The sequence below is a fragment of the Melanotaenia boesemani genome, chromosome 8 (assembly GCF_017639745.1).
Source record: "Melanotaenia boesemani isolate fMelBoe1 chromosome 8, fMelBoe1.pri, whole genome shotgun sequence".
NCBI classification, from domain to species: Eukaryota; Metazoa; Chordata; class Actinopteri; order Atheriniformes; family Melanotaeniidae; genus Melanotaenia; species Melanotaenia boesemani.
In genome coordinates this window covers 14,776,252-14,793,514 of record NC_055689.1, presented here as the reverse complement: position 1 = coordinate 14,793,514, position 17,263 = coordinate 14,776,252, and the positions used below count along the sequence as shown (strand labels likewise).

Below are 17,263 nucleotides of genomic sequence, written 5' to 3'. Positions count from 1 at the left end.
ACTGAGTTCCAGAAATTCAAGTTTGATTTTGAAAAATTCATTTTGGAGAAAAGCTCCTGGCTGAATGTTTCATTTCATCCTGCCTTAAATGACAACACATATGGCAAAGTTAATAAGTGCAACTAGCTGTGGTCATTCAAGACTTCAAGTCACTTTTAAATAATTCATTTTTTCTTCTTTGTGTGTTGCTTGTGTTGTCAAGTCAGTTTGCACCTCACAGCATAATGTGAGCCAAAAAAGTAAAAAATTGGAGGAACAGATAATAAAGGCAACTATGAGATACCACAGGAAGAAGGAGAATGGTATTATGAGGATAATTTATTAGACATTCTGAAGGAAGAGTCAAATTTGAATGAGTGAAATTATAAAGATGCAGCTCCAGCTGTTTTAGAATAATTTTGACCGTTTTATGAACGTTAATATTTCTTAGTTTCTAGGGAGGAAAATAATAAGATAATAAGATGTCAGGTACAAAAATTTTTTAATGAATCTTGACAAAAAAAAAATAAAAACAACAAAACAAAACAATAAATAAATAAATGCTGTATAAAAAAAAAACCTCCTTTTAAAATGCACATAATTGTTGCAATTCAATTACCATTTCAAATGATGAGAAGTGTACCATATCTCCTTCCAAATAAATAAATAAATCAGCCGGATGACATTTTCAGAGCAGTGACAGCTGAGTCTGTCTGAGCAAATGTGTCCAGACCACTGAGGCAGGAAATGTGTGGAAATGTTGTAATCAAGAAGATGACGAGGAACATGCTGATGGGACCTCCCGCCTTATCAAAACACATTAACAACACCACAGTTCAGAGCTGCTACTCCGACAGGCTGGGAGCCCCCCCAACACACACACACAGTGTGCAAATATACTAACACATTTACATAAATTATAACCATATTTGTATGCATCACATATACCATTAGCTGAGAAATAGATAAAGAAAGAGAAAGAAAAATGTTGCTGTCATCCTACCTAGTGCTCCACACACGCTGCTCCAAGGTCTGGTTAGGAAGATGATCAAAGGCAGCAGCAGACACAGGGGAGATGGACGAAGGCAGAGCCCCAGGATGGGCTGCCTGTACTGGGCCATAACTCTACCTGGCTTAGACAGAGGCATGGCACCACTGTTGGACTGGTTGGAGATGACGGAGATGTGGAGAGGGCTTTACTTAACACGGGTGAGCACTCTGCAAACAGAACAAAATGAACGTCAGGCATATTTTCTTCCCCTCTCTGAGTCATCGCTCTGAAAGGACAGTGTTCCATGAGGAGAGAACTTAAAATAAATAAATAAATAAATCATCACAAAGAAAACCAGAGACAAATTCATGCTAAGGTGGAATTTAATCTTTTTAATAAGCTTGTGCACTTTTGACTTTTGGGACTCAGAGTCTTTGCAGGTCAACTATAAAGCAACTAATGCCAGAACAATAGAGCCAATGCTCAATAACTATGACAAGAAAGTACAAAATAGTTTTCAGAATAGTGACCTTGTATTAATAAGTCTCCTTCTGTAGCGAGCCGTGAAATGAGCTGTAGTGATACAGTTTTAAGACTTCTTTTTCTCCCCTCAGACATCCTAATAATTTCATTTTATATTCAGCCTAATTCTTCTTAGCGTTCAGCATTCAAGTGTTCTGGTGGCACATAAAAGTGTTAATGCAATAATACATCCAGAGTGTGGCACAGTAATGGAAAACACTTAAACAAAGAGGATTGGGAGGGTGGAGGTGGGGTGGGGGGTGGGGGGGGGGTGGGGGGGGGGGGTTGGAAAGAATATAGTCAAATTCAATAACAGCAAATGGATCAGAAACAGCAGCTTTAATAAATGTCCCCCAGTTAATCCCAAGCCTTTAGGGGGAGGGTCACCATCAGTATTTTGCTCCCCTTCCTCAAATAAACACATGCACACAGAGTCAGACTCATCTGGAAGTCTCAGCATAATTCAGCTCTGTCTGCTCACAGATATTTAGACAAGCTGTGCAGAAGCTCCGCGTCAATAACTCCTCAGTCTTATCAAGCTCTCCCGTCTCCCACCCTCTCTCTCCCTGTGTGTCAGAGCGCAGGTGGGGAGGCCAAATGAGAAAGGAGCCTTTGTTAACCTGTCATATATCACACACATACAAGCCCCCCCCCTTCAAGTGGCAATACAGGATAACATATATGCTCTCGGGGCGATATAATACGTATTCACAGGTGACAGGCCACACTGTGATCGGCACATAAATATGCGCAAACACCCATAAGTACGCTTTCATCCTGACATCCCAGACACACTGGTAAGAAATGGAGGAGCAAAGATTTGTCCACCCCCTTGCTCGCCTTTAATAAATGAAAGAGGCATTTCTGGTGAGTTACATATTCAAAGACTCCTCCAACCACTTATTGGGCTAATGACCTGCTCAAACGTATTACTGTCTCCCAGCTCATACACTAAAAATAGCTCCACTGAAAACATGTCTGTCTATCTGATGCAGGCTCTTTTTCCTGCCACTCTGCCCTCGCCTTATCTGACGCCGCGTAATAGCCGTCGAGTAGAAAAGCTTTCAGCGTCCCCTTTTCAATTGAACAACCTGATAAGAAAAATCAGATCAGAGCTCATTCAGCCTCCATTGGCAGCATGTTAAGTAAATTCTCCTCTTACGGAAACTCAATTTGGTGGTGTTAATCCAACCAGGGCCATTGTTATGTGTGCAGCTACATGGCTACTAACACATCAGGTACTGCTTAGATGTTGCAGTGTCTACCTTTTATGTTCCATGTACTGGATTTGCTGGGGCTTTATTATCTTTCTATGTCCTCTTCTTGACCCTCTCTATCATTTTTAGTTTAACTACTCCTCCCTGTTTGTCTTTCACCCGCTGACAACTATATATATATATAGTTGTTCTAGAGTCTTTTCCTCTCCCATTTTTTCATCCCTTTCCACTTTCTCCTCTCTATTTCCTCCTTGCCCTCCTTGTTAACCTCCCCTCGCTTGATGCTATCTACTCCATGATGCCCTATCATTCATCTCCTTTGTTTTTTTTTATATGCAGTCTAATCCCCGCTTGTATACAAATCCTCTTCCTTTCCCCCAGCTGTCCAGCACTGGCTGCTCCAGCTGTTGTTGGTCCATTGACACAGTTCAAACAAAAGGGCTTACAACATCCTACAGCTGTGGCTGATGAGGGAAGAAGCCAAAACAGATACAAAGAAGCGGCAGCAGACCAGGCCAGTCTGTGCATGCTGGCGCTTGTTCTAATACTATTAAAGGCTGCAACCGCAACAAGCTCTTCCTCTCTAGACATGTAGCTAAAGAACAATAGCTCACTTTGCTTGTTGCAGTAGCAGCATTAAAAGGAGTAAGCATTGTGGGCATGGATATCCTCATGACTCAGGCCTAATGCTATCTCTACAGTACCAACTCAGAGATATCGCAACCTGCTCCCCCAGATCACTTGGCTCAGCATTGAGAGAGCAGACAACAGGGGTTTGTCTTATTACCTTTTCAGAGTAACAACACAGATGGTCAGCCAGACAGATAGATTGATGGGGATACATGTGCTATTTATTGCGGGGAGGTAGATAATGACACCACAGCTCAGGTGGTGCAACGTACACCAGTTATTGTGCTCCATCAGGCTGATGAAATAACATTGTTTAGGTGGCATCCAACCTGCCCCTGCTCCACTGGGGGCCAGCCGAAGATGACATGTTTTGTTTTTTCCCTCACCTCGTCTCCACCCAGCACTCTCCCCCACCTTACCCAGGATGCCTCTCAACAACAAGTGGGTTGGGATGATCTCACAAGGCCTGTCGCTATGGCAACCATGAGCCATGAGCACTAGACAGAAAGACCAGATCTGTTTCCTGCAGCACCACTTGTGAGATATCGTAACTGATAAGAACTTCATGCTTTTCTTTTTACCTTTCATTTAGATCCAGTGAATGGGAGAAAGTGATCAAGGAATGATATGAACGTTTTTATTTCATATTCAAAGAGAAGCTCTGACAGGAGGGTAAAATAAAAAGAAATCTTTGTATTATACACTTTTCAGGGGTTTAATAGGAATTATTTTTCAGATAGTACGCCTCTTTTACTTATATGACCTTTTTTTTAACTATGAAATATTATTACTTTTTCTGCATTAAAAAACAAAACAAACAAAAAAGAAAATAAACAAAACAAAACACAATAGCACAAGTTATATAGAGATTTATGTGCCATTTAAATGGAAAGAAGACATTTGGAGAAGGCTCCATATCATACACATGGAGGGGCTCAGAGTGATATTACTTCATGTTTCTGTGACCCTGGACACTGTAGGCAAATGGCACTCACAAATGGATGCACACACAAGACTATACACTCACAAGCGAAGTCACACACACATGCACACACATATATACACACATGGCAGATGGCAAAGCATCATGGGGGAGATTGGCACTAACTCTCACATACACACACACACACACACACACACACACACTTCCTTCCACTCTCTTAAACACAGATCCAACAGACACATACACACACATACACACACACACACACACACACACACACACACACACACACACACACACACACACACACACACACACACAGACACACACGTTGAGGATCAGAGGCACAGGATGAAGCACGGCTTACTGCAGACATGAGCTACACCGCCCCAGTTGCATTTTTAGCAGAGGAAATAAAATATCTGAAGCTCCTCTCCGACAAGAAAACACACCTGTCACTCAAATACCGCCCAAATCTTTGCGCTGAATGTAAATGAATCTGGAGACCTGGGTACCTCCACTAAATCTCCGTTAGGCTTACTCAATGCTGCATGCAGGATACTGAAATTAGGACAGGGATGCTCCATACAACATGCGTCCAAACAGTATCATCAGGAGAAATACTGACAAATTGTCATGCACTATAGGTGAAAGGTGACAAAGACTCAAATGCAGGACTACAGGGCAGGAAGACATAAAAACTAGTGTCTGTTTAATGACACTAAAGGTGTTGTAATGGCAGGATTAACTAGAACTGGAACAAAAAAAAACTAAATAACAAAACTAATGACAACTGACAAAAAAAAAAAAAAAAATCCCCCCAAAAGTGAGTATTTATAAAAAGGGAACTAACAAATAAAGAAGGAGCAGGTGTGGAAATCAGCAACAGAGGACCAGGTGTAAGATAGGAACAGGAAGTAACCGAATAGTCAACCTGAAATTGAAAACAACCTGAACTGAAAACCTGAGAGCAGACTGAGGAAATAATATTAGAAACAGAAATGTAACATAAACTAAGCTAGAAAACAGAATCAAAATCCACAGATCATGACATAAATAGTAATAATGTTCTCAACCTGCAACGACCCTGAGAGTAAGAAATAAACAGGATTGTGGGGAGTTTCTCTAAAAATATTCACTGCAATATAAAACATATGTTTTATATCATAAGAGTCTGTTTATTTTTTCAGACTTTCAGTGAAAATGGTTGCTGCCGGTTGAGAAGTGAGTGAAAAACCTGAGAGGAGAGTGAGCAAAATAACATTAGAAACAGAAGCATGAACTAAAGCAAAAAACGTAGTCTGAAAAAAAAGCAAAACAAAGCAACAAACAGATCATGACATAAATAATAATGATGTTGTCAGGTTTTAGATGTTTCCCTGCTTTAACATACCTGACTCATATTAATGGGTCATTGTGCAGAACTTGACAACAAGCTATTGGACTAATCTAATTTGAATCAGGTGTGTTGGAGTAGGGAAACCTTTAAAACCCACAGGAAAGTGGCCCTTGAGAATCAGAGTTTGAGACCCCCGACATAAATGTAATGTAAGACCCTATTGCGTGGAAGCCCTTATTGAATTATTTATTTATATATTTTTTTAAATATCCAAGAATTTGAAAGCAAGACTGACAGGAATTTTCACTACAGCATTTAATTTCCATCCAGACCACTAGTTCCTAAATCTAACAATTTTTTAATTCATGTCACATTGAATTGAATCATTTGGGGGATTTGATTCAGTCAAAAGAAAAAAAATGCAACTGGAAGACAAGTCTTTTGGCATCATGAATGGCTCCATTTTAGGTCATGCCTGTTTTTGGCCAACTCTTACCCTCATTTCAATTTCATTATTTCAAATTATATCTATTTTTTTTTCTACAGTCCTTTGTACTGCTGTCTGACTCACAAGAGAGGATTCCAACCCGACTGAGGCTTAATATTAAATAAATGTTTTTAAATCAGGATTTTTTTTTTACTTTAATTCTAAATATTTGATTTTGTTATATATTATTTCAGTTTCTGAGTATTTCAGGTTATTTCTTGTCTTTATTCTTCATTCTTCATTTTTTTGTTGACAACACTATATACAGAAGATTTTGATTTCCATTTTTATAAACATTCATCTTCGCACATTTTCTGCCTCCTTTTTGATGTAAGCATATGCAGGTATTCATGCGTGCATTGTGGGTTCATTTTGTGACTGCTTTCAAATCTCTGAGTCTCCAGTGGGATGTTTCTTTTTTATAATTGATTATGTGATCTGCAGAAAAGCAGCATGATTTTGTCATTATAACGAAAGCACTATACCTAAATCTTAAGGTTCCTCAGGATGACAAAGAAACTAAAAACTGCATCTGCCCACAGACATCTCTCTGGCTTTCGCTGGTATGGAGCAGGAGTTTCACTTGAGGCCACCATTTAATTAACTGATCACCTACAGCTAACAGGGTGAATTTTCTTAAATCTACACTTTGATTTTTTTTCTACATTTACAGAGACGTCCTTGCTGTCTAACCCCTTAGTCTAATCCCAGTATTAAGTGAAAATGCTTTTACAGCCTTTCCTACTCCACATCAGTGAAATTGCACACCAGCTTTACCATTATTTTACATCACGTCAGTGTTTCAATCACTGCTCCATCAATAAAACAAACAAACAATAAAAGAAAATTGCAGGTGACCCACTTTTCGATCATTACATTTACACATGCATATGTGATGGGGAGCAGAAGGAGGGAGGGATGGGGGGGGGTTGATGACTAACCAAACTAACTTTCCCTCTGACCTCAATCTCTGCATGTCTAGGACAGCGCAAGGCTGTTGTATCCCAGTAATGGGGCAGCAAATGTACACCCACGCACCTCAAAGTGGCTCCAAGGTCAGAGAGACTAACACGACTACAATATAAAGAGGCATCTCATAATGGATGGAACGGCCTCGGACGAGTCCTGCAACAGATGGACTGTAGCCTGCTAAGCAGAAAGTGAATTACCAAATGGTATAAATACAGTATAGTGCAGATTACTAGAGGAGGGTCACAGTAGAGTCACAAGGAAGGAAGAGTTACTGTGCTGCTACAATGAAGAGTGATCTAACATTACCTTTATATTAGGAAATGACTTCAAAATCACATTTCTGTGAAATGCTGTCATGGTATTTAGAATGTGATCATGTAACACTCAAACAGGGAACATTAATCTCTGATGTTTTTGTAAAAACAAATGGTTTATTAACAGTGAGGCATTCTGTTTTTGACTACCTGGTTTGGCCGATATCTAAGTAGGTTACTGGCTTAAGTGTGAAGAAAGGTTTAAGAAAAGAAAGCTAAGAATATTTATTTTTCTTTGAAAACAATGCCAATGGAACAAATTCTTGGTTGCTAAAAACACATAATCTTAAAATTCTGAACACAGGTGAGCAAGCGGAGGTGATCAAAAGTAAGTATAAATGTGGGAGCAAAGCTAGATGACTTGACACGTCCCAAATTTGTTCAAAAAGGGATCTATGTGTCACATAATTGGGTGAATACCTTGCAGCTTCAATTTAACGATTTTCATGCTTTCTAATAAGCTGTGGGATTACTTGCTTCTATGTGCAAATCGATTTTTCAACCCTTTAAAATTCATCAGGGTAATGCCAAAAAAAATGCATCGTCATCCAGCTAAAACATGGCTGTTTCTGTTGCTACAAAACTGATTCACAGAGGCAGCTTCACCTGACAGACAAAGCTTTGTAATCTGACAACACAGCAAGAACAAGGTGCGGGAATGTTCACGCAAAGACACCTCTGTAATGTTGAATCAAGTGAAACAACACAGAGCTGAAAAACAGCAAAATTTTACCCGTAATTTCTCTCAATAACCTCTTTCTCTCTGTGTTGCCTCTTCTCCTCAGACGCAGCTGATTCTTTGTGCAGCGGCTCATTACACAGGCTGATGGTTGAATCCTTGTCAACTCACTGTCCAATTAGCATACCCAAGACTGGCACAGAGACTTGTCCTAGCAAGAGAGAACTGTATATACATACTGATGTCCACATAATTATGCACTTGCATGTACATTTGTTAATTGTTTAACAGCTCTGACATACGAAAAGCAGCATCGTGTACCATCATCCAATTATAGGGCCAATTGCTAATTAAAGTGTGTGCCATATCATTGCTTCTGTACATAAATACAAAGTGCAGTTAATAAATTTGTTCTAAATACTTCAAATCCATGAAGCAAGACACACATGCAGAAAATGTGCACACTGCTAGTCAAGACACACCATAGCCAATTAGAGAGCTTGTTCTGAAGCAGGACTCAGACTCCCTGACAACGGAGAGCACCTTCATCCTTCTGGACGTCTTTGTCATCATCCTGACCATATTCATAATTCAAATAGGTTTCATTAAAGAGACATGCCAGCTATTTTTACCCCCCCTCTGTTTAAGCTATTTAGCATCAGTGAGAAGACAAAGTCGGGTTGTGTAAAGCAGATTTCAAGGCCTGCCGATAAGCCTGTCTTGACAGTGATAACAGCAGCCTTGAGAACGCTGTGCTGCATTTTAATAACATCATACAGACTGATCATTCACACACAATTATCCAACGAGGATCTCACTAATGAATGTTTTAGATGGTCGTCAAATTTATTCAGCTGATTGATTTATAGACTGAAAACCATTGTAAAGGCAGCTATCCACAAACTTGGCACAGCATGACTCTAACCCTTTAGTGTGCACTTCCTAATAACAGTTCATTTGTGTGCTGCAATCTTTTCCCCCTCTCTTTATTCGTTTACTGCTTATGTAAAAATCTCTTTGAGAGATCCTTATTAGTTTCCTGGAGACACGTTGTTGTGTTTGCCCAGAAACCCACTCTCTCCTGTGTATTTGTGCTGCCATGGTATCACCTGTCTGGTAAGATCACATGATAAATTGTCCACTGAGAGCTCATTAATTCACAACTGCAAGATCATTCTGCAACAACATGAGAGCAACTATAGAACATTAAAATACATTTCACACACCATACTGCTTGGCATTTAGTTTAAGGCAGTTGGAAGTACTAAAACACAGAGCTGGACAGTCTTTCCCCATTTTGTTATGTTTTAGAAAAAAAGGAAGCTTGGTTTTACTCTTACATTTGCAATCAAATGTGTATTGGAATAAGCAGGAACAGACGAATGGACAGACTTCTTTGTCATATCCAGTGCATACATTTTTAATAGTTTTTATTTGCTTGTTATGCTAATGAAAACCTATGTGAATATAACATAGGAGTATTTCAAAACAGAGCTGTTTTTGACACTATGGTGAACAAATCCTTTTTATGTGCTACACAGGTGACCAGCCTTAGCAGTTCTGTCACTAAGCAGCCATTGCATGACTTCCTGATGGAGATGAGATTTGTGACGCCAAATGAATTTCTCCTTGAGGGACTATAAAGTTGTGAATAGAATTGAAAACGGGAGTAATGGGCTAGAAAAAGTGCATTTGTCCCCCCGTCTCGATGCTCAAATCAGATGGAGTGTGTGTGGGTAAGTGAAGAGATGAAATGCATGTCAAGGGTAACAGACTTGCACACGAATACTTGCCACGAATGACTAGCCATTACTCTTACCACCGTCAAACGTTTCATCCAAACTGGCAACCCCTCCCCTTGCCACCTCCAGTGCACCAAAGACAGAGTGCTCATGAAATGCCACAAATAAATGTGGGGCTGTATTTGAGATGCCATGTCAACCAGCCTCACCACCTGCATACACACAAACACACACACAAACATATAACAGACTGAAGAATGCTCCTGCTGACCCAGGAAGGAGTTTAATCTTCTAGCTTTTAAGTTTTCTGTCTGTGTGTTGTGATGATGGAATGGAGCCATAAGTTTCCTGGACATCATCCCTTTTCCATCCTGTAAGGTAACGGTCTTTAAAGACGAAAAGCTTTTCACTGATGCAATAAAGTTTTCCTTCACTGTCAGCTGCCATATGGAGGTGAGCCAAAACCTTTTCTTTACTCTGATCTTTCTTTACTCTGAGCTAACATGAAGGGAGCTTACTTGATTTGAACAAATGGCACAAGAATCGGAGCTATTTGTTGGAGGATTTCTATCATAATTGGGAATTATAATATAAAGATAAATTTAAGATTAAAGTCATGCTAGCTGGTGATGAGGTTACGCTAAGTAGCACTGTCACAAACTGATTACTCTAAAAATACTAATGTGCCTACAGTAATACACTGACATAACTGCTGATGCATTTGTAATGGTTAAGTGTTCCAGTCTTTAGTATGCTAATGTCCATTGAAAATCACATTTTTTTTTTAATGATAGAGCACATACAACAAGAGAAATAAGTAGCCAATGGCACGACTGAGCAGCTCTGTCTGCAGTGAACCAGTGACGGTTTAAAAATGCAAATTCAAACAGAAAGAGCTTTATATATAACACCCCTACAATCTTCAAGCCATCCTGTAAAACTTGCAGGGTGGGACTTGTCAGAGCAAGGTTTATCTGACATTATTAGCTGTTCAATAACAAGGCAAAGAGTCAAGAGTGTTTCAGCTGAGTAGAGAGCGAACGGCTGCAGTCAGGTGAGCGATGGTGATAGATGAAGGGCTCATTTGCATATTTATAGATCTGTGCATATTAAATGAAGCAAAGGTGTGAAAATCATCTCACCCATTTTAAGGCCTGATTTTCACAGTGAAAAAGAAAATATGCATTTGTAATTTTAATGAGAAGATATGGATTTTTAAGGCTTTAATCAATGACTGCTAGAGGGGATGTTGTAGGTTTTGCAGGTATTCTGTTCAAAAGAGAATTATGAAGTGATTTGATATTTCTGGACACAACAGTGTAACTATGTTAGGGGAAACCCCAATTCGTATGCAAATGGGGGACGTTGCGAACAAACTGTGACAAAATGGCCATTTGGGAGGCTTTGTACAAAAACCTTTCTAATTTTGTTCTGCTTGATTTTTGTCAAAGATTGCCTTTGTAGAGATAATGCCAACATATTGTACCATGATTTGATAGAGGTTTAGATCTACAGCTGTTTCATTTCCAAGGCAAAGTGATAATCCTGAAAATGTTTTTTTTTTTAGGTGAGCCTGATTTTTTTTTTTTTTGTGCTGTGTGCCACCTTCATTTATTCCTCACCAGTAGCACATACTCTGATAACTACACGTGTTAACAAATCTTTCTTTACAATGACTCCAAAAATATTAAAATAGACATTTGAGTACTATAAAATGAGATTTTGTCATTTTATTGTGGGTCTGCAAAGTAAAAATGGGCACAGTGCTCAGAGGGTTAATTTGGCAAACCTAATTAAGCTGCACTGGCACAAAAATGCAATCAACAAAAAAATATATAAAAAAAAAAAAAAAAAAAAAAAAAAAAAAAAAAATCACAGGATTCACCAGAGTGAGATGTTGATACTGAAGGTAAAAAAGAAGGAAATAATTAGTTGGAAGGATGCTATCCCTACTTACCTTTCTAATCACATGTTTCTTACTTAATTGCAGTCACACAAGCCAACTTTTTTTGATGTCATGACAAACAAATTAAAATAAAACAAACAAAAAACTCCTTGTCATTATAGAATTTTTTTATCATGTGTTTGCTCTGCCGTTTTTGTTGTCAGTCCCTATTTGGTTAGGTTTAGGCAACAAATTTACAGGTACCTTTAAATCAAACCTTTCCAACTGTTTATCGTGGCTGCTATGATTTTACTTGCATCTAACATCAGCCCAAGAGGTGCCTTACTGAACGTACAACAGGTTACTTTCCATTCATCAGCAATTAAATGACATTCAAACTTTCCTTCCTACTAGTGGGTTTAGTTTGGTCAGTCAAAATCATACTTACAGGTGTGATAACTACTGATAATGACTTAATGGGCTGATGAAATTCAAAGTGGGTTTCACTCAAGACAAAAGGTCACTAAAGTCAATAGAACTGACCTTCTTGGCATGCTAAATGTCTGGACCACATTTTCTTGGTTTTCATTTAATAAATCCTGACTAATATCAATATCCTTAAAGTAAATGTGCAATAACAGTCATAAAGTAAAAAAATATTCACCCCAAGTTTTTCACTAAGTAAAGGCCTTTGTGACACAACCTTCAACATAAGGATGTAATGACTCTGATGAGACTTGATTGCAAAAGGTGTAACTGTATGAAGCGTAGATGTACAATTTTGTTGCATGCATTAAAATTTAAATGGCTTCATTCCAATAGACACTGAAAAATCCTGTCATTTTATGCTCTGCAAAATATTAGTACTATTTCAGCCTCCTCCCAGCCTAAATAAATTCATCCAAACCCCGTACTTTGGATGCACCAAGGAGTTTTTCACTGCAGGAGCTAAAGTTAAACCTGAGGACTTGTCAAATGCTTCAAACAAAGTGCATAAAATTTTCTGCCATTTGAACATTTATCGGCAGCTAACTTTGCACTTTAAACTAAATATTGCACCCTCCATTTTTCCTTGTTCTGATGGAGTTTGTCTCCTGCTTTATCAGCCATCTTGTCAGTCAGCCCTGCCCGACTAATGACTCTTGTCAGTCAGGGATGTAACTGTCAAACCATGTCAATAGTTGCAATGCCTCCACTCATGATTGGATAATGAGCTGCATGCACCAACATTTTGCCATTTTCAGCGCAAACAGGGAAAGCTCATCAAACAGTGTGCAGAAATTTCTCCAAAAAAATATCTTCCTTGAAATTTAATGGGCATGAGTTAGCTGTTGGAGCAGAGAAGAGGGTTGACTGGAGGACAGTGAGAGAAGCCAGAGCTGCCCTCTTTTGCATATGAGAGGAGAAGAAGAGGAGGGGGAGTGGAGACGAGAGGTAAAGATGTTTTCAGATGTGGCAGTTATGATGAGAAGAAAGGCGGATGGCTGAAGACAAGAGGTGGAGAGGAGAGGAAGAGGAGGAGAGGTAGTGGAGGAGTGTGCATTATTCATCTCTGCTGACACATCAGAATCTCTGATTCATCTGGAGAAGGGCATCAGTCAAGTCACAACCTATCTCTAAGCCTTCACTCATAAAAGAACACAAAGACACATAATGAACATGCACACATAACTGCAAATAGCCTCACAGTTGGGGGGTGGGGGTGAGGATGGGGTAATTATGGGTCTGGCTCAGTAAAGAGAACCTCAAAACAGAGTCAGATTTATATTAGCATAAGTAAGCAATCTGACAGATTTAAATGGGATATCTAACACGTGTTGTTGTAAATACTTATCTGCACATAATCCATGCAGTTAACACAAAGCTGAGGAGGGTTAGGCTACATGACCCTTTAATATCTGGTAAAATCTATTTAGAAAAAGTGAACTCCTTAAAACTTAATCAATGACTTTTTATGTAATTGTGACAGCTTTTTGAATGCTCTAAGTATTCTAGGAATTATCAAAGTATTTTGTTCACATCTACCTGCATACATTTACTGAAAGAAATGATACCTCCCCTATTTTTCAGGTTCTTTTATATTCCACTGTCCTCTCACTATGTTTTTTGCATTTTTATATTTTATTTTTATTTTTATCTGTTTACCCTCACCATGTGGTTATTGGATTTGATCTTTCCCTTTTTCCATTTTGTAACAAACCTGTAAGACTAAAATTTATCATTATTCTCCTCATACAGTGCATGCATTTGAGTTTGTTCAAGAATGCGTTTCTATATCTCCAAGCCAATATAATTCTGTTTCAGATCTCTTTGTGCAAAAAAAAAGGGTTTAATAGGAGCTTTGACATTTTTACAGAAATAAATCTGGCTCTGATTGAATGACTCTAAATTATACGAAGACAAGCTGCTTATTTGACTTATTTAAATTCTACACTTCACGCAACAATATTGGCAAAACTACCCTTTATTTAGCATATTCTTGCATATTTATGTAGTTAATCTGTCTCTATTGAATAGAAAGCACTTCAGAACAATCAATTGTTTTAATTTCTAAATAAACAGGAATTGTTATCTGCATTTGAAGATATAATTATCTCTCTCTCTCCCTCTCTCTCTATTAATATACATATATATATATAGGAAGAGGAATTCCTTCCTTCCGTGTCTATAAATGATCAAAGGACTTTTTTCTTCCAATTGAGGCTCTGAGGAGAGAGAGAAAAAAATGTATCATACATATAAATCACTTAAAATAAAGTCAAACTATGCTTACATTTGTCTTAAAATTTCAATAAATCATTTATTTTCTTCAACAAATCTCTCACAAATTGCCCTGAGAGCTTTATTCTGGATGCTGGACATGAATTATTTTCAACAACCACCAAATAAACAAGACAAGAGGCAGAGAAGCTAAAAGATCCTTGTTTGGAAGGCTTTGAAAAGGTCAATTAATATCAATGCCAAGACAACAACAAAGTGTCTGTCTGCTTGTAGTACAGGTGGCTATGCTCACAGCATCAAAGTTGCATGCCTTGATGTTCTCCTTCCTGCCAGCTGACTGGAGCAAAGCAAAGCTAATGGAGAGTGTCCAAGAGATTCTGACAAAATCCAAGGATGGGAGGAACATGTAACAGCAGGGAAGAAACTAGAGAGTAGAGCGGTTAGGGAAATGATGCTGTGAGAATCTGGGAATTTCTACTTCAATGAAGCCTTTGACGTCAAACCAGAGCTGCGCCACTGGGTGCACACGTTCAAGTCTGGATGGATCATACAGCGTTATCTGTTTGGACGAAGCAGAAAACCACTGAGGCCTATAGTTGAACCCAGTGAAAGCTATTTAAAGAGTGCAAGCGATCACGTCCTTCCTGAGCTACTGCTCCCAGAGCCGGAATGACTATGTGTGTGTGGGGCAGAGCATTTCTTGACGATTAGAAGCAAATAATTAATATTTTTCCAAATGAAGAAAAAATATATAAGATATTTGCCAGGTAAATTATGCTACATGAATGTGACTTTTCCCAATCAAATAAATTTAAATATCTACATTTTTGCCTCTCCTGCAAAGGTATAACACCTTGTGCATTCTTTTGTTAGACAGAGTGGAGATAAAAGGCAGAAAAAAAAATCACGGGGTTCTGCTAAAGAGGGGACTTCATGCGTAAAAAATGACTGATTAAAATAATTAGGGATGTGGAAATGGTCTGGAACAATAACCAGCAAACACACAGTGCCTCAGGGAAAATGGTCCATCTGTGTGTGAGGAGGAGGACCTCCCTTGGATTCACCAAGACAGTGTGATTTTCCACTTTACAGTGTGGAAATACAAAAAAACTCAAACATGCATCAGGACTTTACATGATTAAAACCCGAAAACAAGTAACAGATACATAGATGGATCTTTAAAATATACTCTGCTTGCATTTATATTAGTGTTTCTGTTAAAAATAAACCATTATGAGTGTAATTATAAACACATAACAGGCCTTGGGAGTTATATTACAGGTTATTTGTACAGATGGACTTATTTTAAGTAATGCTCGAGAATAGCAGATGCAGCACTCTATTGTCTAGAAAACAGTCTTGCTAAATAAGTCAGTCAGCTTCACCACCTGGTGCCTTCTGTACCAAAAATTATTCAAATGTAAGTATAATAGCCCATATGAATTCATAATGTGTATGTAATGGCTTCTCAGAAATGTTTAGAATGACATTATCATAATGGCATTTTTACTTTGCTGTGGTATCACTGAAATATAAATACAACAGTAAAATTATTGAGTTTCTTTTAAATTCAGGTGGAAAATCGAGAAAAAAATAAGTAAATAAAAATGCATGTCTTAACCTGCAGCCATTTTTTAAAATTATGACTGTCATTTTGTTTGGCAATGTTACTTTCTGATATTCTTTTTTATTAGAAATCTGACTCAAGTCAGACTTGTACCTGAAGATGTGCTTAAAAGAGCCATCAACAATTTAAAAAAGGAATTCAAAAATATAAATAAATGAGGGTGGACGAAGAACAAAGGCTTTTCCAGTCTGACGGGTCGCTTACACTGGCCAGCCAACAATAAAGAGGGGATGACCGGGGACGCGCACTCACCAGCGCTGTTGCCAACCAGCCTGGTCTGCACAGCCACGGGCTCCTTTATTTGTCACCCCAAACCTTTGAAACAAACTCACAAGTGATGCTATAATCAGAAGGAAATGACACAAAGAAGACTTTTGGTCCCAGAGAGAGAGAGAGAGAGAGAGAAAGAGAGAGAGAGGAGGGTGAATTTGAATCCTCCGCCTGAGACGTTTTCCCTAAACATCGCTAGTTTCAGGCTATTCGACAAGTGAGAAAAAGCAGCCTGGGTGGGGTGCACACTGCTGCACGCATTCATTGTAAAACAATATTGGATGCTGCTTACCTTGGTCGGAAGTGCTCTTTCTTCTTTAAGGTCTGCTAGATTCATGTGGGTGGATTTGCAGCTGGAAGCCTCCTTGGAAACAGCAAGGATAAATGTAATCCAGCGGCAGCAGAGCTCCACTCAGAGAAAGGTCTGTCTTTGAGGAGGCTGCATGCTCACATCGCCGGCGTTCCCCCCACCGTCCTGTCCGGACTGTCGTCTGTCTGAGCTCTCGGGAGCGCAGCGGGTCACGGCTGCTCCTCAGCCCTTTTGACGGGAGAGCATTGCTGATCGGGCGGCCTCAGATACTGCTGGTTGATGTCATTGATACTCCCTGCCTTCTTCCTTAATGCCCTCCTCCTTCTCTCCCTCTCCTTTCCTCTTTTCTCCTGTCCTCTCCTCCCCCTCCCAGCTCTATCTCTTCTTTTCTCTCCCTCTCTCACCGGAGCTCTCCCCCTCCCCCCATTACACATGACGTGATGCAGTCAAGATCTCCAATAGCAACCGCATCCCCCATCACCCCTATTACCCCCATTACCACCTCGCATCCATCCCACCACCTCCAGTTCTCCCTGGATCGCTGACTGGTGGCTGCTGAGGTAGCTCGGGCTTGTGTATTGGTGACTGAATTTTCCACAGTCTTCCCCGGAGGCTAAAATGAAGATAAGCACCTT

At 39.3% G+C, this 17,263-nt stretch overlaps 1 protein-coding gene across 9 annotated transcripts in view; it reads right to left on the bottom strand.

Moving 5' to 3' along the window:
* LOC121644457 (receptor-type tyrosine-protein phosphatase S-like) overlaps positions 1 to 16,944 on the bottom strand; it is a 68,846-nt gene extending 51,902 nt beyond the window's left edge. For all 9 annotated transcript variants that reach the window (XM_041992377.1, XM_041992379.1, XM_041992380.1 and 6 more), the window contains exons 1-2: positions 16,611 to 16,944; positions 983 to 1,197 (exon numbers count right to left, since the gene is read on the bottom strand). In XM_041992377.1, coding sequence (XP_041848311.1) covers positions 983 to 1,127 — 145 coding nt within the window. In that variant the 5' untranslated portion in view covers positions 1,128 to 1,197; positions 16,611 to 16,944. The remainder of the gene's footprint in view (positions 1 to 982; positions 1,198 to 16,610) is intronic.
* Between the last annotated feature and the right edge of the window lie 319 nt (positions 16,945 to 17,263).